The sequence below is a fragment of the Balaenoptera physalus genome, assembly GCF_965194825.1.
Source record: "Balaenoptera physalus genome assembly, chromosome: 11".
In the NCBI taxonomy this organism is placed as follows: domain Eukaryota; kingdom Metazoa; phylum Chordata; class Mammalia; order Artiodactyla; family Balaenopteridae; genus Balaenoptera; species Balaenoptera physalus.
In genome coordinates this window covers 20,016,401-20,038,320 of record NC_138896.1, presented here as the reverse complement: position 1 = coordinate 20,038,320, position 21,920 = coordinate 20,016,401, and the positions used below count along the sequence as shown (strand labels likewise).

The window sequence follows — 21,920 nt, the reverse complement described above, 5'->3', positions numbered from 1 at the left end:
GTTCAGTTGGATCTTAGCACTGCATAGCCAGGGAGAAGGCAGCGGTTTTCACTGTATGAAGAGTCGAGAAGAGAAACAACTGTGACTTTCTGGCTTCTGTGCTAAGAGACTCGGCTCAGAATGATAGGGTTTGTTCAACTCTTAGTCGAGGTGCTGGGGATTCTTTCCAGAAAGACTCCATTCTTCCCAGGGACTGTGGGAATGGCAGGGCAGGGGTGGCCACCCGGTGTAACAGCCTGGGCCTCCTGGGACAAAACAAATTAAGGAGCAAAGCACAGCAGCTTTATCGTTTGCCTAAGATTTGAGACCTTTCTGGGATTTAATGCGCAAAAATGAATGTTAGTTCTGCTGGCGTTTTCAGAAAGACCAGGTGAAAAGTCCATAACTTAGGCACTGGAAACATTTTTCAAAGAGCCAGGAGTTTCAAGTAGCAGCAGCCAAAGAAGGATTTGTGGTTTTATGTGGAATTTCGTGCTTATTAGATATGGTATTTGATGAACCTTGACAATACGTATTGGGTATAGTGCGTCCTACCAGGAGTACGGTACCATCTTTAAAAATCCTGCAGATGAAAATAATGAAGTTGGTACATAGCTCAGAGCTCATAATGGGAACTTCACTGGGGAATCTGAATTATTCTAGTGTAATCAGAATTTATGAAACCTAATACATTATTTCTTAGGAATTATATTTCTCCTCTTCAGGACTTACAAATATAAACTATATAAATATAGCCGTTACCCATCAAAGCTATCTTATATGTTCTTGTATGTGAGCTCTCTCTCCTCTCCAGTCCCATCTCTAGACAACTCCAAATGTCTGCAGTTTCAAAAAAGAATTTTGCATCATATCAATCATATATAAATCCATTTCCTTTATAAAAACTCAAACAATATAGAAAAAATTAAAATGTTTCTGACTACTACTCAATCCCACCTCTTCATAGACTGTGTATACTTTCAGAACTTTTCTATTCATGTACATAATTTTATATTTTGTTTTCAACATTCCTGGTATCATACTCTATTTTGTTCTGCAATTTGTCCTCGGCCGGGCGGGTGGTGGGGGTGGATCTTTCTATGTGGGCATATTGTTTTTAACTGCTATGGTTATGCCATAGTGTATTAACCATTCCTGTAATGATTAACATTTACATCATTTCCGTTTTTCCGCTATTACATTAACTGTCGTGAATATCCCTGTATATAACTTTTTGCGAACTTGAGTATTTCTCCACAGGAGATAGCAAAGAGTAGATGTGACATATTACAGGATGTTTTACATTTTAAATAGTAGATACTACCTAGTTGTCTTCCAAACTTTCGGTACCACTTTATACCCCTACCAGCAGTGATACTGCAATTCTACTTCAGTCCTTTCTTTAGGTAAAGGTTCAAAGAAGCATCTGCTACTAAAATGCAAATGACAAGGAACCAGTTTGAAGTCCTTAAAGCCTGAAAATGAGTAATGTAGCTTTAAGGGTAGTTTTGCTGGAAGAAAGCAGGTCTGTGAGATTCTAGGAAGCCAGGGAGCAGCTTGAAGACTTAGGGCTCCAAGAGGTGGGAGTGGTGTCGTCAAGAAGATGATAACAGAGTTGCAGGATAACTAGCCACTGGGGAATGGCTGAGGCCATTGGAAGAGTAGTAGCAAAGAACTGTCACCCCTACTTCAGAGTTAGGGGTGTGGGCGGGGAGGTGCTTTGCATACTCTTATCCTTCAACCCACCTGCTCTTCCCTCTCCCAACCTACTCCTTTTCTCCAAGAGCCTGACCTTGTACAGAGGCCCTCAAACTTATTTTCTGACTCTCCTTAGGCAGTGAGCCAGCCTCTAGGGGAATTGATGGCAGGATAGAGATCTCAGCCTAAGCCAGCTATCAGTCGAATTCTTTTCTGATAGATAATGATCATTTCTAAGACCAGACAGGCAAAACCACTTACCCCCCTTCCTGTTCCCAGCGGGCATCCATTCAACACGTAAATGTAATGAAAAGCGTCTGAGGATTTTATCCATCCTGAAGCAATTTACAAACTCAGAATCCAGGACAAACATTTGTTTTGTTCTCAAGAAGCTTTCTTACCTATTACTGAAAAAGGGGAAGAAGGAAAATTATTTCACTATCCAGTTCTAATGTTTAATTCATCTAACATTTAAACTTTGCAAAGAGAGGCTTATTTAAAACTTTTTAAAAGTTGGACATTTGAGAAATTGTAGCAGATGATTGTAACTGAAGTTTGAACATTTTCAACCAATTCAGCATCATCCTTGTTTTCTTTTCTAGGCTGAGCATCAGAACCATCTGGGGTCCTTTTCAAAATCCCAATACTCAGGTCCATACTAGTTAAGTCAGAATGCCTGGGAGTATGTGAAACTACTGATCCAGTGGATAAGAGAAAAAAATCTTTTTGGTTTAAAAGCATAACCTCTAGGAAGTACAAGACAATAACGCAGTTAAAATAGTTCAGATACTTTAAGTCTTTTCCCTGTGACCAAAGAACGCCATGATGCAACAGACCTGTTGAACAATAATTTACAAAATGAGATACAATACTAATTAAATTTGCCAAATTGAGCCTTTGAGGTGAGTTTTAGGTTATAAAATTATTGAGCACAGAAAGAACATGTTTTCCTGATATTTATTAAATTTTCTGGATCTTTTTCTTGATATTTATTACGTTTTCTTAATATTTGCTATGTTTGCATGTGATACAAAGATAGCACAGGCATGCTTTATGAACCTAAGAAGGTGTTTTTAATGAGAACTAGACAGACTGCTTAGTAAGCAACAAGGAACACTTAAGAGAACCTCATTAAGGATTTATGTGAATCATGGTTATTTTTGAAACTTGGGGGTAGGGGGGAAGTAACCAGAAAGAGTCTTATTTGCACTGCATTTTGTCCTGTCATTTGTGCACTAGATATTAATGTTATTGCACATGCATACTTCTACGTCATTACTTTTAAAATTCTAGAGAATGTTCCAAAGCTTAAACGTCCCTGTCCCCATCCCTAGCTGGATTGGGTGGGATTCCTGTCCTACCCAGATCAAAGACCAACCTGTTGCTCATTGCAAAGCCTCTTGCCAAGTGAGTCAGCGCCTGTACCCGGCAAGAGTGCATGCTTGCTTTCTCAGAGCTGCTTTCTTCTGGGGTGGGTGGGGAGGAGGGGATTTAGAACCCTGCAGCCTCATGGGGAAGGGGGCTGTTTGTTCTCTCTCTGGGGAAGTAACTCACTCAGACCTCCTCCCTTGGCTGAGCTGCTTCCAATAGCTTTGAGTAGGGCCCAGTGAAGTTGGCTTTTCCATTACATCTAGATGGACTACAAGAGTGTCTTGCTGCTGTTTTTTAGCTTTGCTTGCTTGCTTGCTTGTTTGCTGGGTTTTTAAAGGGCGACTATTGATGCTATTAGTGTCTGCCCAGTTTGGAAGTCTTTAGTCTGGACAGTGGCTGTGTCCCCTTTCTCCTGCTAGCCCGTCCCCCTCTCTGGACTGAGGTTACCTGCTAAGACAATGGTATGTGCTTTGACTTTTCCTGATCTAAAGGGAATAGAATTACCTAACTGTTCTAGGGCAGTCCTTTGGGGGAACTAACCTTGGGCTTCTGTCCAGCTGAAGTTGTATTTTGACAACGCGTCTTGGTCAGTGGTGGTGAGTCTTTATAAAAGGTGAGCTAGCGACTGAAATGGGGTGTGTGCCTTCTGCTGTATTTTCCCCTTTACCTTTGTTGCCTCTTCTCTTGCGTTCTTATCATAACCTAGATTATCACTACTTCTGTGAGGGCTCTCTGTGCTCTTCTTTTTTCTCACTGCCACAAGAGCGGCACGATCTTATCTTTCAAAATATACTTAAGGGTAGAAAAAGGGAGAACAAGTTTAAGTAAGTTCATCTCTCAAGAAACCTAGTGTTTTTAGCCATGTGACTTCTAAGTGTAGAATTCCACCCTAAGACTGGACTGTGTTTTGAACGTCATGCAGAACCTATCTGAAACTTGACTTGGCCTATTTGTGTGCTTTTGCTGTTGCTATTGTTGTCCTAAATGGAGGGAAACATTCCAAAGTTTTTGCATATTTTGAAGGTATGGTTGAACCTTGTTTAAAAAAATAATCCCTGAAGGAACCCTAAAGTAACTGATAATGGTGTGTAATTTATATTTATTTACATCTTCATGTGTTTCTTCAGGTTCACCTGAGAGCTGAACCCTTTGGCTTAAAAAGAACATGTCGTAGGAAAGAAATCTTACAGGCATCTAATGGCCTCATGACTCACCTTTCCTCATGTCACCTCCTATTATCGTTGACAAGCTTAGCGTGTTTTCTGTTTGAACCCGCCTGTAATTTGCCTTAATCTTTCTGTTGTCTTATAGGACTACCAGCCAGACTCCCAGAAATCATGTTGGTAGGATCCCAGTCCTTCTCGCCTGGAGGGCCCAATGGGATCATCAGGAGCCAGTCCTTTGCGGGGTTCAGTGGCCTTCAGGAGAGGCGATCCAGGCAAGTTGTGTGTGGTTCTCTCCTGGGACGCAGCTTGAGAGGGATGTGAGCCTTGGTGCTCTGAAGAGGGTCCGCGTGCATGTGGCCTTGTCAAAACACACACCTGTGTTATTTTCATCTCTTTCATGAAAAGGATGTAATGTTCCCCAAATTTCTATCATTTAGAATTCCTCCTTCAAAGAAGATTTAGGACAAGCTAGCAATACATATGTGTAGCTCTCCCTACCCCCACCCCATTTCTTTCAGATCTTTTGATGCCTATTGCCAGAGTGCCTCCAAATGTTCGAACCCATTTATCCTCTAACCAGTAACAACAGATTTACCTTTATCCACACATCTGTTGATCCTGAGCATTTTCTAAAAATCTTTTCCAGTCTTTTATGTCATCCCTAACGAGGTTAAATGTGCTTTCATAAGTTTACTTGTGTTTTGTATTTATTTGGGGAATAACCAGTGCATTCACATCCATTGCCTATTTTGGGGGTGGATATTTACATATTTTCTTACAGAACAATAAAGGCTTTTTATATATATCCATTGTAACACCATGTATTGTAGTCTTTTTCCCCCTAATTTGAATTGCTACCTTTTTTTTTAACCTTTTGACCCCCTTCACCCATTTCTTCTATCCCGCCCACACTCCCTGCCTCTGACAGTCACCAATATCTATGAGCTTGGCTTTTTGTTGTTTTTCTTTTAGATTCCATGTATGAGAGATTGTACAGTATTTGTCTTTGTCTGACTTACTTCACTTAAATATAATGCCCTCGAGTTCTTTCCATGTTGTCACAAATGGCAAGATTTCATTCTTTTTTATGGCTGAGTAATATTCCTATATACAATGGAATATTATTCAGCCATATATATATATATATAATATATATATATCACAATTTCTTTATTCATCCATTCATTGGACACTTAGGTTGTTTCCATAAATCTTGGCTATGGTAAATAGTGCTACAATGAACATGGGGGTGCAGAAATCTTTTTGAGTTCATGTTTTCATTGTCTTTGGATAAATACTCAGAAGTGGAATTGCCAGATCATATGGTAGTTCTATTTTTAATTTTTTGAAGAACTTCTGTACTGTCTTCCATAGGGGCTGCACCAATTTACATTCCAAGCAACAGTGCACAAAGGTTCCCTTTTCTCCACATACCTGCCAACACATGTTATTTCTTGTCTTTTTGATAATAGCCTTTCTAACAGGGGTGAGGTGATATCCCATTGTGGTTTTGATTTGCACTTCCATGATGATTAATGCTGTTGAGCATCTTTTCACGTACCCTTTGGCCATATGTATGTCTTCTTTGGATATGTGTCTGTTCAGATCTTCTGCCCATTTTTTAACTGGGTTGTTTGGTTTTTGTTATTGAGTTGTATGAGTTCTTTATATATTTTGGATATTAACTCCTTATCAGGTATGATTTGCAAATATTTCCTCCCATTTAGTAGGTTGCCTTTTTATTTTGTTGATGGTTTACTTTGTTTTGCAGAAGCTTTTTATTTTTTAGTTTGATGTAGTCTTACTTGTATAATTTTGCTTTTGTTGCTTTTGCTTTCAGTATCATATTCAAAAAAATCATAGCCAAGACCTGTGTCAAGGAGTTTACTACCTATGTTTTCTTTTAGGAGTTTTATGGTTTCAAGTCTTACATTCAAGTCTTTAATCCATTTTGAGTTAATTTTTTATATGGTGTAAGAGAGGGTCTAGTTTTATTCTTTTGCATGTAGCTGTCCAGTTTTTCCAGCACCATTTATTGAAGAGACTGTCTTCTCCCCATCGCATATTATTGGCTTCTTTGTCGTAAATTAACTGACCATATATGAGTGGGTTTATTTCTGGGCTCTCTATTCATTGATCTATGTGTCTGTTTTTATGCCAATACCATACTGTTTTAATTACTATAGCTTTGTAATAGAGTCTGAAATCACCCCACACCCCTTTTTGAAGCACATTCCGTTGTATCCAGATTTGGGAGATTATTTTTGGTATGAAGTTACGTAATCGATAAAGACTGACTCTGCAGACTGACTCTGGGGAGCAGATGTCTTTCAGACACAAGCTTGGGAATGTTAGTCTTCAGTTTCCCTAGTATCTCCCCTCATCTAAATAGGACTTAGAGGAACTCAAGAAAGAGAACACAGGTATTGAAATAGGTAACATGGAATAAAGTTCATCCTCAGTTTTTCTGACATGATAAAGATCTTACATTCTTAGGGGTCTTATGTGCTTTGACCTGTATTGTCCCCTTTGGTGCACACGGTAATGGCAGAGGAAAGTAAGAATTAACCTGGAAGGTGCGCAGCAGACACCTACCAGACTCGGAGGTCACGGCTTTCCACTCAGCAGCTGGGTCAGTGAGTAGTCTGGCCTCTGAGCTTCCTAATCAGATCAGTAGTTTGGGTTTAAGTTACCAGGTGTCCATCTTTACACTGTAGGCTGCCTCCCTGCCACTAATAGGGATGTTGAGTTTCATGTTATACCTAAACAAAATTTCTTCCATAAAAATAAAGCTTAAGGGAATTCCCTGGCTGTCCAGTGGTTAGGACTTAGCGCTTTCACTGCTGGGACCCCAGTTCGATCCCTGATCAGGGAACTAAGATCCCACAAGCCTCTCGGCACAGCCAAAAAATAAATAAATAAATAAGTAAACTTTTAAAAAGTCTATTCATCCAGCTATGTGTGCTTTTCTTTACTTTAACACTACAGGCATACCTCAGAGATACTGCAGGTTTGGTTCTAGGCCACTGCAATAAAACAAATATCATAATAAAGCAAGTCACACGAATTTTTTGGTTTCCCAGTGCATATAAAGGTTATGTTTACACTATACTTTAGTCTATTAAGTGGACGATAGCATTATGTCTAAAAAAAAATTGTACATACCTTAGTTAAATACTTTATTGCTAAAAAATGCTAACCATCATCTGACATACAGAGTTGCCACAAATCTTCAATTTGTGAAAAAACACAATATCTTTGAAGTGCAATAAAATAAGATGAGTTTGTATACAGCATTAGCCCTTTGTCATGCTTATGGCCCTTTATTTAAAAACTATTCATTCACATCCCAGTCAAATTTAATAGACGCTTATGCCTGATGTCACATAGTGCCTATATTTTTTTAGCTGAATTACATTCTTCTGCCTGTTCATTATTTCCACCTAGAAGTGTTTGTTCTTGGCTTCCCATGAGGTTTTAGTGATGTGACATGCTTTCACTCAGAGTGTATATTACCTGAACCCAGGCTTTGACTCTGGGTAGCCACTGCCCAGCAGAGCTTCCAGACTTCAGCAGTTAACTCTAATACCACAAAACTAAATGAAGGATGGCTCAGATCTATTAATATACAAGGGAACGTTACCTTCCCCAAAAGACACTAACACAAACACAAGATGATTAAAAGGCATTTCTTTGGTCAGATCGTTTTGGATGCCCAAGACTCAAACAATTTCGGCTTTTCTTTTCTCTTTCCATAGATGTAACTCCTTCATTGAAAATCCCTCTGCTCTCAAGAAGCCTCAGGCCAAACTGAAGAAAATGCACAATTTAGGACACAAAAACAGCAGCCCTCCCAAAGAGCCTCAGCCTAAAAGGGTGGAAGAGGTCTACAGGGCTTTGAAAAATGGACTTGAGTAAGAACATCAAACCTAATAATGCACTGAAACCTTTTTCCTTTCTAAAATGCTCAGGAGGGTCAGAAAAGCTAGTCTTATGAGATAATTTTAGAATGTCTATTTCTGTAGTAGGTGTTTTATTATTGCACCATAATTGAGGAGGCCTTAAATGAGTCCCAAAGATATGAACTTGATCGGGTTTCCATATCATAACCAAACATTGAAGGAGACCTGAAATAGTAATATGTTTATGTTTAACTCTGTGTAATATTGTATTTTACTTAAACACTGGTAGACAAGCATATCTGTTTTAGAGATTGCTGAAGAAGTGTTCTAAAACCTTCCTGAATATATTATAGCAATGATTTGTCCAGAATAAAACTTCCCTAGTATGTGGTGAGATGCATACTGTCAGTGTCCTACGGAACTAGATAAAATTCTGTGAGCCCAGATCCAGGACCGACTCCATGGTTCTTGCCATTCCCTCCACATTGGTTTTTCTTTCCTGCGAAGCCAGCCTCACAGGGATTCTCCTTTTTGACTATCTGGATAGTATCAGATTCAACTGCTAGAGCTTTCAAAATGTGGAGAGTTTAGGAAAATGCAGAGCCTCTTCCCTGCCAGCTCTGTGCTCCACAGAGCAAGGTTCAGGTTCTTAATGCCCCTCCTTTAGAAGGGAAAGGTCAGCATCAGCATCAGATTCTACTTGACAGTCACAGAGTTCACGATCACATCTCTCTTATCTTTGCAGTGAGTATCTGGAGGTTCACCAGACAGAGCTGGACAAGTTGACAGCTCAGTTAAAAGATATGAGAAGAAACTCTCGCCTGGTAGGTACCATCTAATCCTTAGAGTGTTAACACAGTGGGTTTTTTTGTTTGTTTGTTTGTTTTGGCTAACTTCTCTTACTGGATAGACATGGGGATGAGGAAGGACGTTCAAGAAAAGCAGATCCAAGGGGCAAAGTGCCATGTGCTTCCTGATGTTTATTTTAATGCTTAATGCTTAATATGTTCCAGTATTTTCCAAGCATGTTTATGCAGACAAACTTTGTAATCAGGAAGAAATACTTTAAAAAAACCAACTCCCTATACTCCTCTTCCCAAGTAATATAAGGAAATGAAAAGTTGGGGTTTTCCTACCATATTGTTAGTACAGCATTTGGAACCCAGATCTTTCCTTTATCTCCAATTTTTAAAAATTGTAATAGGTCAGTGATACCTGAGAGGAAAAGGAGGCTCAAGAGGTCATTGGTAGAAGAAATGGGAGGAGTCCTTGAGCCAGTTCAACTACACACTGTATTGTTGGAGATGCTTGCAAGTTTCCTTTACTCTAATGAATTGTGAGGACTTGTCTGCTTGAAGAGGTGTTTCTAATGATTTTAAATGATTTTGTTAAGTTCTAAATGATATTATGCCTTAAAGTTTCAAGGCATCAGAAAGCCCAGGAAAAGTCTACATATACGAGGTACACATATACATGAATAGCTGTTATCTTCTTTTTTAAAAGATGTTATCCTTTTCAAAGGCTTAGAGGTTAAAGCCTTCATAGAAGTTAAAAGTTTTATATTCTAATAATATTAGAAGATAAATTGCTCCCATTTATGTGGAACTCTCTGTGGAGTGGCCTTCAGAGCTTTTGAATGTCCCTGGCAGCCCTCAATGGCAACAAATGTTCCTCCTTGGAGAACAATGGCGTATGGATGGAGGAGCTTCCAGCAGGAGCTCATGTTCCATAAAAACCCTCCTGATGGGGGATGTGGGCTTAGTGTACTGATTATACTGTGATATTGTGAGCACACAGGAATAAACTTGCTTTAAAAACAATTGTGAAAAGCTTTCACCACTCTCAAGGGCTCTTCTTAAATGCCAATTTTTATGTGTTTAAACAGGAAGGCAAGTCTTATTTTAACACATATAATCACTGCTACTTTTTATGTTAACAACATTTAAAAAAAATTTAAGTGGACGTGAATTTATGTGTCCCTCACTATGTAAGAGAGGAGAGCCCAAAGCAAGTGAACATCTTAAGGCTCCCAGAAGGCAGAGAGGACTGGGTAGAATTCTGGAGACACAGAGTATAAATAAATATTAGCTCTTAAAAGTATTCTTACTGTTATTTAACATAACCCAGATTTACTCTTTTAAAACAAATATCAAAAAGTCCAACAGACATTATGGGGCTAATCATTATTTCATTGACGATGCAGAAATGCAGACAAAATCCTTCGATTCATATCAGTAACGGTTTTGAGGAAGATGTGTTTTAATCCAGATACTCCTTTTTTTTTTAATTTTAGGGTGTGCTGTATGACCTAGACAAGGTAAGTTATTGTTCTGTGTTGGGGAGTTACTGGGAAATAAAATCCTTCATCCTTGAGGAGAAGTCAGTGATCCTTGCTTAGGTACAGTAAGATCCTAGAGAAATGATGATTTTTCTAATCCTAGAAAAATTCGTGCTTTTATCTAATGAGGATGATGAATAAATACTATGATCTTCAGACCCAATAATGTGTTTAAGGTCACTTTTGTAAAAAAAGTCACCTGGTTGCAGGGTTTCTCAGTACGCTGGTTAAGTTTAAGAATTTCCCAAGGGTTTGAAGGTCCTTACCTGTGTTCTCTCTAAATGGGAACTATCATATTTCATCAAATGGAAGACCTCCTTGATTGGAAAACACATCATTATCTTATTTGCTGCTAAGAAAAAGAGTGATTACAGCTACACTGTGACACAGTTCTTTCTTTTCACTTAAAATATGTATTTTATACTTAGTGACAAAACTCTCTTAGGCCTATTTTAAATGTAGATATATTTTTTTAAGTTATATATGATGCTGTCTCTTTCCACACCTTTCTGTGTATACGAGACCTTTAATACTGAATCATATTCAATGCAATCCCTATCAAACTACCAATGGCATTTTTCACAGAACTAGAACAAAAAATTTCACAATTTGTATGGAAACATAAAAGACCCCGAATAGCCAAAGCAATCTTGAGAAAGAAAAACGGAGCTGGAGGAATCAGGCTCCTGGGCTTCAGACTATACCACAAAGCTACAGTAATCAAGACAGTATGGTACTGGCACAAAAACAGAAATATAGATCAATGGAACAGGATAGAAAGCCCAGAGATAAACCCACGCATATATGGTCACCTTATCGTTGATCAAGGAGGCAAGAATATACAATGGAGAAAAGACAGCCTCTTCAATAAGTGGTGCTGGGAAACCTGGACAGCCACATGTAAAAGAATGAAATTAGAATACTCCCTGACACCATACACAAAAGTAAACTCAAAATGGATTAAAGACCTAAATGTAAGGCCAGAGACCATAGAACTCTTAGAGGAAAACATAGGCAGAACACTCTATGACGTAAATCACAGCAATATCCTTTTTGACCCACCTCCTAGAGAAATGGAAATAAAAACAAAAATAAACAAATGGGACCTAATGAAACTTAAAAGCTTTTGCACAGCAAAGGAAAACATAAGATGAAAAGACAACCCTCAGAATGGGGGGAAATATTTGCAAATGAAGCAACTGACAAAGGATTAATCTCCAAAATTTATAAGCAGCTCATGCAGCTCAATATCAAAAAAACAAACAACCCAATCCAAAACTGGGCCAAAGACCTACATAGACATTTCTCCAAAGAAGATATACAGATTGCCAACAAACACATGAAAGGATGCTCAACATCACTGATCATTAGAGAAATGCAAATCAAAACTACAATGAGGTATCACCTCACACCAGTCAGAATGGCCATCATCAAAAGATCTACAAACAATAAATGCTGGAGAGGTTGTGGAGAAAAGGGAACCCTCTTGCACTGTTGGTGAGAATGTAAATTGATACAGACACTATGGAGAATAGTATGGAGGTTCCTTAAAAAACTAAAAATAGAACTACCATATGACCCAGCAATCCCACTACTGGGCATATACCCTGAGAAAACCATAATTCAAAAAGAGTCATGTACCACAATGTTCATTGCACCTCTGTTTACAATAGCCAGGACATGGAAGCAACCTAAGTGTCCATCGACAGATGAATGGATAAAGAAGATGTGGCACATATATACAATGAAATATTACTCAGCCATAAAAAGAAACGAAATTGAGTTATCTGTAGTGAGGTGGATGGACCTAGAGTCTGTCATACAGAGTGAAGTAAGTCAGAAAGAGAAAAACAAATACCGTATGCTAACACATATATATGGAATCTAAAAAAAAAAAAAAAAAAAAAGGTTCTGAAGAACCTAAGGGCAGGACAGAAATAAAGATGCAGATGTAGAGAATGGACTTGAGGACATGGGGAGTGGGAAGGGTAAGCTGGGATGAAGTGAGAGAGTGGCATGGACATATATACACTATCAAATGTAAAATAGATAGCTAGTGGGAAGCAGCCAGATAGCACAGGGAGATCAGCTCGGTGCTTTGTTACCACCTCAAGGGGTGTGATAGGGAGGGAGGGTGGGAGGGAGACGCAAGAGGGAGGAGATATGGGGATATATGTATATGTATAGCTGATTCACTTTGTTATAAAGCAGAAACTAACACGCCATTGTAAAGCAATTATACTCCAATAAAGATGTTAAAAAAATACTGAATCATAGTATAATCTGTTTGCAGCTATTTTAAAGGGTAATTAAATTTAACGCATATGATAATATTTATAACTCAAATGGAAGAGATGACACATAACCAACTATGATTATCTTGGGGCGTGCACAGACAGTTGCAGTTGTAAAATGCACCCCATTTCAGAGACATTAAAATGGGGGATGAGTTCATATTTGAGCTGATAAAATGTTATTATGAAGAAACTTAAGTATACTCCAATATGATACTGTCCTGCCAGAAATCCAGTGAATTCCATTTGGTTGGCCCCTCTTAATGTTAAACATAAGGATTCCAATAGCTAACTCAAGTTTATCTCTCAGAGTATTTATTCAATATTTTAAAAAAAAATACTTTCTAAGTTGATACTAGAGAATCTTTAAAGTAGCAACAAAGATAGGAGGAAAGGGGAAATAGTTAACATCTTCTGGTACTTTTGAGTATGAGATAATAAAGATAGCCACACAAGTCTAATCAGTGAAACTGTAAATGGCTGTACTTTTTCAAATTTCTTCTTTTATTCCAGCAAATTAAAACAATTGAAAGATACATGAGACGCCTGGAGTTTCACATCAGTAAGGTAATTGACGTTCCTCTTGTCTTTGCCTGTTTTTCAGTTCTTAGTCACTGATCAATACACCTTTGGCCTGAGCATAGCCCCTAGTCCATGGAGAATTTCTTATCCAGTTGACTCCTAAGCTGATTAGCAATTAAATCCTCCAACAGGCAGTAAAGTTGTAGAAAAAAAATAAGAATGGAGAGCCTGATTATCTAGCACATTGCTTACTCTGCTTCAGTTCAACAGATATTTATTAAGTGTTTCCTATGCAGCGTGCACAGTGCCTGGTAGAGGATACAGTCTGGGTGTAGTCTGGTTAGAGATAAGATTAAACCAAAGTGACCTACAAAAATCTTCACACTTGCCTAACTTTACATTCAGGTCCCACATACAACTTGGTACCCCCATAGCCTTCTTCATGAAGGCCTTTAAAGTACTTAACAACAGCTGTCATGTAGCTCCCTCAATCTTTCTCAAGCTCTTAGTTCCTTCCACTCTTCTTCACATGGCTTGGTTTCCAGATTCCTTTTCATCCTCTTTGCCCCCCTCTACGTATACCAGTTTGTCAGGGTCCCTGACATCCAGCCCTGAACCCTACAAATAGTTGACGGATGGTCCCACCAGCCTAACGTGGAGTGGGACTATCCCCCCAACCCTGTTCTGGACCCTATCAGGCAGTATCAGTACAACCTAGAAACAATGTCCCTTTGAGGGCAGCTGGATCACACCATTGGCAATTCCTCTTCTTATCTGCACCCATCATCCTGTGTTCCAAGTGGAGAGACTGGAGGTTTTAGCAGTTCTCTCTACTAGTGGTCAGAAGCCCCAGGTGTTAGTGCCATCTCTGCCACGTACTCACTGGGCTATAACATCTCTGTGGACCTTGGCTTTCCACTCCATGCAGTGAGGCTGGAGGTGCACATAGTCAATCTAGATGATCCTAGGAATCCTTTCCAGTTTAAAATTCTATGATGATTTCAACACATGTATATGCTACTGCCGTTGTACATTCCCATTCCCACTTTGAAAGATATTTATTACCTTGGCAAATCTGAAATCGCTCCTATTTCTGTTCAACTCAATAAATAAAACAGGGCCTTCCCTGGTTGGTCCAGTGGGTAAGACTCCTCACTCCCAGTGCAGGGGGTCCGGGTTTGATCCCTGGTCGGGGAACTAGTTCCTGCGTGCAGGCTGCAACTAAGAGTTCGCCTGCCACAACTAAGAGTCTGCATACCACAACTAAGATCCGGTGCAGCCTAAATAAATAAATAAATAAATAAACAAACAATGACATCCATTAGAAGATATTTATGTGGCGGGCAAGCTTTGAAATTACTCTGTTTATTTGGAAAAATACCAAGAAAACAATTAATATTAGGTAAGAGAGTATTTATCCATCTTGTATCCATCATTGTAAGATATAACAATCCTAGTGGTTATTAAAGGTTGGTAGTCCTCTATCTGCAGCATCTTATGGATGGATCCCTAACAAATCCTAACAAATGATATTTAATTGATTAATCAGTTTATTTTGATGAGAGCCACTGCTGACTTATAGGTAAGACAAATTCTTGCCTACAGATGGGCCAGTTTCTGCTTAGGTGAATACATAGTTATCCTTTATTCTAAAGGTTAACTCCATTTGGCTAGGGTGGATTGATGTTTAAATGAAAACAAGGGTAAACTTTTCTTTAAATGCAAAGTAGTATACTAAGCCGTTAGGGCTCTACTAGTGGTCCAGTTAGCAGTTTCCTTATTGAGAGGATTACAGTCTTTGGACTACAGTGGGGGAAGGGCTGAAGGGACAGTCCCCCAGGAGGCCATATGGGTGAAACAGCCTGGCCTGCATCGGAAGAGGTATCAGCTCTTGTGTTTCTAAGTCTCTAGGGGACCTGCCACGTCTGAACAATCTGCACTGTTTACTTAAAATTTCAGGCTCCTCACCCATCCCTAACCTGCTGAATCAGCATCTCAAAGTGGGGCCTGGGCATCATCATTTTAACAAGCTCACCAAGTGAGTCTTAGCTTAGTTTTAATGTATGGAAACCACCCTCTATGCCAGTCACCCAACCAAAGGATCTTATCAGCAGATATGCCACAACCCCTTGGGTCTTATACCTCCCTCTTACTCAGAGACAAACCCACCAACCCCAAAGAGGAAAGATTGTTCCTTCCAGAGTTTTGACGATTCCGCTCAGTGACGTGGAGTGAATTGTTGAAGAGCAACAAAGAATCCTTTAACCAAGAGAATCATTTTCAGTCTCTTAACTAACATTCATTTGCTAAGCTAAGTATCATTGACATCTGTATAGAGAAAGCAACTATGGAAAATTGTACTACTAACAGGTAATAGTAATGCTTTTTAGTGATCAGCCAAAAGTTTGCCTTCAGAACAAAAGGGGAATGTTAAACCCTGAAATCCATCATATTCACCTCTACCTTCTTCTGGTCCTACAACTGTAGCCTCCTTTTTGAGGGAACAAAGTTTGTACTGAAATGAAAAATTCAAGTAGTCCTAGGTAGATAACTGCCTCCCAGAAAACTTAATGTCTGGTGATATCCTTCTTCTTAATCTACCTGATAATTCCTGTAGTTAACTGTGGTTGGTGTGTTGATAATTGAAGATAGGACGAGAGACTATAGAGATAAGTATCGTCAGGAATAGCTGCATGTTTTCTCAGCCTAGGCACTGCTGATATTTGGGGATAATTCTTTGCTGTAGGGGGCTGTCCTCTGTGTTATAGGATGTTTAGCAGCATCCGTGGCCTCTGCCAACCAGAGGCTAGTAACACCTCCCAGCTGTGACACTGAAAAATGTCTCCAGATGTTGCCACATGTCCCCTGAATATCAAAATCACCTTGGATTGGTTGAGAATCACTGCCTTAGAAGTATTAAGTGACTGTCAGGCTTATATAATGAAGATGATCAATAGCCATTTGCAATGGGTATATTATTATTTGAAAGCCTAAGTATAGAGGTATTGCAGAGAAATGTTCATTTCCATTCCTCCCGTTTACTTTTTTTAATTGTGGTATAAATTACATGCCAAAAATGTCACAGTTCTTATGTTCAGTCTGATAAGTTTTAACAGTCATGCTTCACCCTAATTTTAAGAATAACTTACCTTTGTTTTCTGTCTTTTGTTGGGCCACATCTTTACAAAAATCATTTTCGATAAGTAGCCTTGCGTTCTTTCTTTAAAAAAATCTAAATCTGGATGCGTGACTATCACCTTGTGACGCTCTCTTAAAATAAAGTGATAATAGCCCAGTGTAATGCAACGTCTTCACATTGGTTTGAAACTGCATACACTCTTCCAGTGTTCTTTCCTTATATAAAAGACTCCTGTCTTCATTATCTAAACCTTGTCTCACGCAGTCCACCAACGGTAAGTTCATTTTCATTTTGTGTCATTTGAAAAGAGAGCTCAGAGTAAAATCCGGTTTGAAATAGAAAATGGATCATGTGGCTAAAACAAAAATGATGGAGCTGTCTAAAAGGATGGCACTTCTACAAGGTTCTCCTTTTGAGGTCAGAAACATAAAGTATCTTAAGCACTTAACGATGGCCAATGTCACTTCCTTCAAGTGTGACAAATATTTGTGTCCCTTGTGTTTCTGTCTTGATTCTGGCAGGTAGATGAACTCTACGAAGCTTATTGTATCCAAAGACGCCTCCAAGATGGTGCCAGCAAAATGAAGCAAGCCTTCGCGACGTCCCCTGCCAGCAAAGCTGCCCGGGAGAGCCTGTCAGAGGTCAGCCGGAGCTACAGAGAGTACACAGAGGTATGTGCCAACCTGCTCGGCTGCTGAACTCCACCTGGCCCAATCTGAATCGTCGATACCTGCTAAGAACCAGGGGAATGGCACCCTCCAACCTCATTCTGCTCTTTAGAGAGAGACGTTTTACTATTTGCCTGTCTTGCGTTTCCCTGAGGCCATCGGTGGAGCTGTTGAAAATGGCTCTCAGGTGGTTTTGTTGGTTGTATTTTTGTTTAGAGCCTTCTGTGGACTCCAGAGCATGTGACGTTCTGTTGTGAGTATCACCTGTCAGGCACTCACCTCCTAGTGCCTGGTAACAGGTTTGTTCATGGACGTGTAAATCCACAGGATTTTAGACACTGTGAAGCCATTCACTGACCAAATCTTATACTTCTTTATGTGTATAGTCTCTGCACAAATAGACTATGAATGCATGTTAAAAATTTCAGCAAATGAATAAGTCGTAAATGCCCTAGTATTGGTCATTGAAATGCACTTCCAAATTCTCTAGCGTACAATCTAGTCTAGCTTTATCCCTGCAAATTGAACAGACCTTGTGGTTAAGATGACTGCCCTGCATATTGGGTTCACCCACCTCCTGCCTACGATGATTTTATTGTAAGAAATTTCCCTTCTATCTTAAAGGAGGCAAGATAAAGAACCATGAACAGAAGCATGCTTTCCTGCTTTCTGACTGTCTCTGGGGCCCAAACACATGACACAGGGAGGTCTTCACTCCTCCGGGGGTCACCCGAAACCAGTGCCTTTGATGAAATGACTGAATTATTAAAGCAGCACTTCTCGCTCTCCCATGTGTCTTTGTTCAGAGATCCAATTTCATGAATGAAGTCATCGGCCTGATGAGGGTCTGCTGGACGATTCCCAGAGCTGAGCATCCGGTCTCAGCCCTGGGACGGGAGGGATGTCTCGGATGACTTGCCGCAGCATTGCTTCTTGTGTAACCCTCCAGCCCCGCCTCTTGTCTGAACCAAATTTGTCTTTTTTCATGGTCTAAAACAGGGCTTCTTCTTTCTCTCCATTTGGGAGAATGCATTTTGAATGCATAAAATGAAACCCATAGGAATTCAAAGGAAACAAATTATATTGAAATATAGTTATTTCAATATTGTCAGTACGGTGATCAAAATATTTTTGAAATCAAATGTGTGATACAGTACAAGACTGCTGCTTTATTAACTCGTCAAACTACAAGATTTAGCAGTGGCTCCAATAACTATTGCAATTTGAAAGTAATGAAAAATAGAAATGATTTCTCAAGGTACCTGCAACAATTGATGTGACATGAACATACACGTGACTTTTGTCAGGTCTAAGTCACAGGTACTAGTCATACGGCTGCGGCGTGTTTTCTACGTTCATGATGTATGGACGTATTAGGTATCAGTTAGAGGTTAGTGGAAATAGTGATGTGACTTTCTTTTTTCCCCATCCAAGTTGATGGAGCACAGGTTAAGAATCTCTGGCTTCGAAGCAGCCCTAGTTCATGAGACCTCATTTCCACACATCTGTGAAATCGAAAGAGCAGTTGCCAATGACAGAGGCCGTTCAGAGTACACACGTAGGAGGACTGAGTGGCAGCCTGTGCCTGTCCCAGAACTTTTGTAGGTTGTTTCAGAAATACCCCCTGGTGGTCAAGCGCCAAGACATGACATCATATTTCCTCACAAATTCAAAGATGTAGAGTGTGATTTCGTCAAGAGGAGAAGGAAGTCCAGGACTTCTGTAGCTTCCTACCTCACTTGACATCAAGTGGATTTGTATCTTCACATAACCACAAAAACCAGGATTTTATCACAAAGAGGGTTTAGGAATAGATGGTTCTGGGTGCCTTTGCAAGGGCAGCAATGTTCATCAGTGACTGCCTGGGTGAGACGGAAGGCAATTCTGACCATGGATGTCCTCAGCTGTTAAACTAGCTGCCCCCAAGTTTTTCAAAGACACTGGTCGCAGTCCTGACATGCATGATAACATCGTTGATATATTTCTAGAAACAGTAATGCATTCCTTCCCAGAGACACCCAGTGCTCTGAGGAAGAAAATTGGTTTACAAAACTGAGACTTTGTTTTCAAAACTTTCCAGCTGCACAGAACTCAACCTCAGGAGTTTTCCCCAGCTTTGCTAAGCTACTTGAGGTACCAACATTTAAGAGTCAGAACCTCTAGCTTGCAAATCAATTCTGAAGTCCTTTGCAAACAAAATCCAAATGGAAGCAGCCCCTGTCTGTGCTCACTGAGCTGCCCAGGCCATGCGTCCGAGCCCCTAGCCGGGATGGAGGAAGAAGCTTGCAGATGCTGTCCTGGGGGGCAGGGGTGGGTGTGTGTGTGTGTGTGTGTGTGTGCGCGCGCGCATGCGCGCGCGCAGGGGGATGGGACGGGGACTTCTGCTTAGAACACCAGAGGTGGCATCGAAAGCTTAAACTGGCCATGCTGCAGAAGGGCCACAGCACGTTTGCTCTTGATTTCTGGCTGCGATTGCTCTGTTTAGGTCCTCAGACACGGAGGAGGTAGGGTGCGGGTGATTAGATATCTAACCACAGGCATAGGTGGTGTGGCTCCTCTGCCTTTACTGTTCCTCAACATTAGAGTGAGGAGAGGACGCTTGTCAAACCCGAGAATCATTTTGAGGGCCTCAGGGCATGGCAGCAGGAACTCTGCCTCATTCACTTTGAGTACAGCTGAGCTCCTGAGCTCTTTTTGCCCCAAATTCTTATTAAGAAAAATTTCAGCCCTTCAGAAAAGTCAAGCCTAGTATGTTGAACATCATATACCTTTATTTAGACTTACCAATTGGTAATGTTTTGCCATATTTGCTTTTCTTCTCTTGCATATGCTCGATTTTTTTTCCTTTTTTACTCAGTTACTTGATAGTAAATGGTAGATAACATGCCATTTCACCCCATAAATATTTTAGCACAGATCCTTTAATGATAACCTATGTAACATGTGTATCCCTTGCATAACCACACACCATTATCACATCTAATAAAATTACCAGTCCTCCTATAGAATTATCTAATATCCTGTGCATTGTCAAATTTCCCTTATTTGGCCCAATGATGTCTTTTATAACTGTTTTAGTTTATTTACTTTCAAATCAGGATGGAATCAAAGTTAACACATTGCATTTGGTTGTTATGTCACTTTAATCTCTTTTATCTAGATTTTTTTTTTCCCATAATTCTACTGCCTTTTTATAGAATCCAGGCCAGTTCTTTTAGAATCTCCCACATTCCATATTTATCTGACTGTTTATTATATAACTTAACTTGGTCTTCTATGCTCTAAATTTCCGGTACACTAGAAGCCTTGCTTAGGCTTAGGTTAAACATTTTGTGACGATTTGCTACATAATGTGTAACTCATTGCAAACAGGTAAATGCCTCCCATTTGAGCAGTGGTTGTCCACTGCTGTGAGAACATCCTGTGCTTTGAAAGAAATGTAGCCCTAACGCTGGTCTCCTGTGCTCTTCTTAGAACATGTGCACCATTGAAGCAGAGCTGGAGAAGCAGCTGGGGGAGTTCTCCATCAAGATGAAAGGTATTCTTCCTCCTTTTTATAGAGAGTGGGGTGCCATCTCCGCCTAGCTCCTTGAAGTGTGACATCACACACTGTTTTTATTTTCCTTGCAAAGATATTGGGCCACTCTCTCTCAACCCTCCCCACTTATGTTAATTTATTGATGCTCCAGAACTTTCTCGTCCTGAGACTTGCCTACATACTTAAATATTTACTGTGACAGGATCTCAAACATACACAAACATGGAAGAATATTATAAGGAACTCCCATAAACCCATCACCTCCATTTAATAATTAGCAAGATTTTGCCACCTTTGCTTCCTCTGTTTTCTTGTCTTTGTTTTTCCTTTGGTGAAATAAAACCCAGATGTGGGAGTCTCTCCCTGTAGACTGTGATGTGCCTCTCTTAAAGAATAGGGACATCTTATGATAGCGACACCACAATGCCAAGTATTATCACTTCTAATAAAATGAATATGCCTTTGTTATGAATCCATTCCATTAGCAAGTGACCTGGTGGTCTCAAAAGTGAGTTAAACAATTGTTCAAATCAGGATTCAGACGAGGTCCATGCATTATCATTGGTCATTAGATATCTCTTTTCAGTTTCCTTTCATCTAAAACAGGCCCCTCCTTGTTTTTTTTTCCTACCATTGACTTGTCATGTTGAAGCTGTTGTCACTGTTGTCACTTTCAGCATGTTGTCACTGTTGTACAGAATGTCCCACTTTCTAGACTTGTCTGTCGGCTTCTTCGTGGTGTCATTTAGTTTGTTCCTTTATGCTCTACTTTCCTATAAATGACCTACCAACTTCTTTATTTTTAAATGTTTTTTAGTGTTAAACCCACACAGGACCGTGCATTTTCCTCTTTTACCCATTGCCTTTCTGGTGTTGACTCCAGGAAGTCCTACTCTGGAAGCACTGTTGATTTGTACTGCAAGCATCTTCAGAACAAAAAGAAGCTCTGGTTGTAGAAAACGGAGCGTCCTTCAGGTGTTGTCAGATTTACAACTCGGTGGCCAACAGGGCTTCAGATGAGCAGCCATCACAGCGAGTCCGTCTTCCTTCTGAGTTTGGGCCACTCACCCACTCACCGCAGGGAGAAGGGCTAGTTTGTGTGCCTTTCCTTTTCTGAGGTTTCTTAGCAGCTGGACCCCTGGGTTGCTAATGGAGATTTAATCACCCTCTTGTCTACTTTTTGCCATTAAGGGAGTAGAAAAGGGGCGCTTTTTTTTTAAGTGCTCGACAGGAGAGCTTAATATTCCAATGAGTCACCTAACTCAGGAGGCAAAGTTTTCTGTCAAGTGTGATGCCCGTAGAGCT

At 40.0% G+C, this 21,920-nt stretch overlaps 1 protein-coding gene across 4 annotated transcripts in view; it reads left to right on the top strand.

Annotated features, from left to right (window-relative positions):
* The window catches only part of RIPOR2 (RHO family interacting cell polarization regulator 2), a 113,271-nt gene that overhangs the window by 53,481 nt on the left and 37,870 nt on the right, over nucleotides 1-21,920 (top strand). For all 4 annotated transcript variants that reach the window (XM_082413021.1, XM_082413024.1, XM_082413022.1 and 1 more), the window contains exons 2-8: nucleotides 4,360-4,486; nucleotides 7,973-8,128; nucleotides 8,862-8,940; nucleotides 10,410-10,433; nucleotides 13,262-13,315; nucleotides 16,931-17,080; nucleotides 20,552-20,615. In XM_082413021.1, the coding sequence (XP_082269147.1) occupies nucleotides 4,360-4,486; nucleotides 7,973-8,128; nucleotides 8,862-8,940; nucleotides 10,410-10,433; nucleotides 13,262-13,315; nucleotides 16,931-17,080; nucleotides 20,552-20,615 (654 nt within the window). The remainder of the gene's footprint in view (nucleotides 1-4,359; nucleotides 4,487-7,972; nucleotides 8,129-8,861; nucleotides 8,941-10,409; nucleotides 10,434-13,261; nucleotides 13,316-16,930; nucleotides 17,081-20,551; nucleotides 20,616-21,920) is intronic.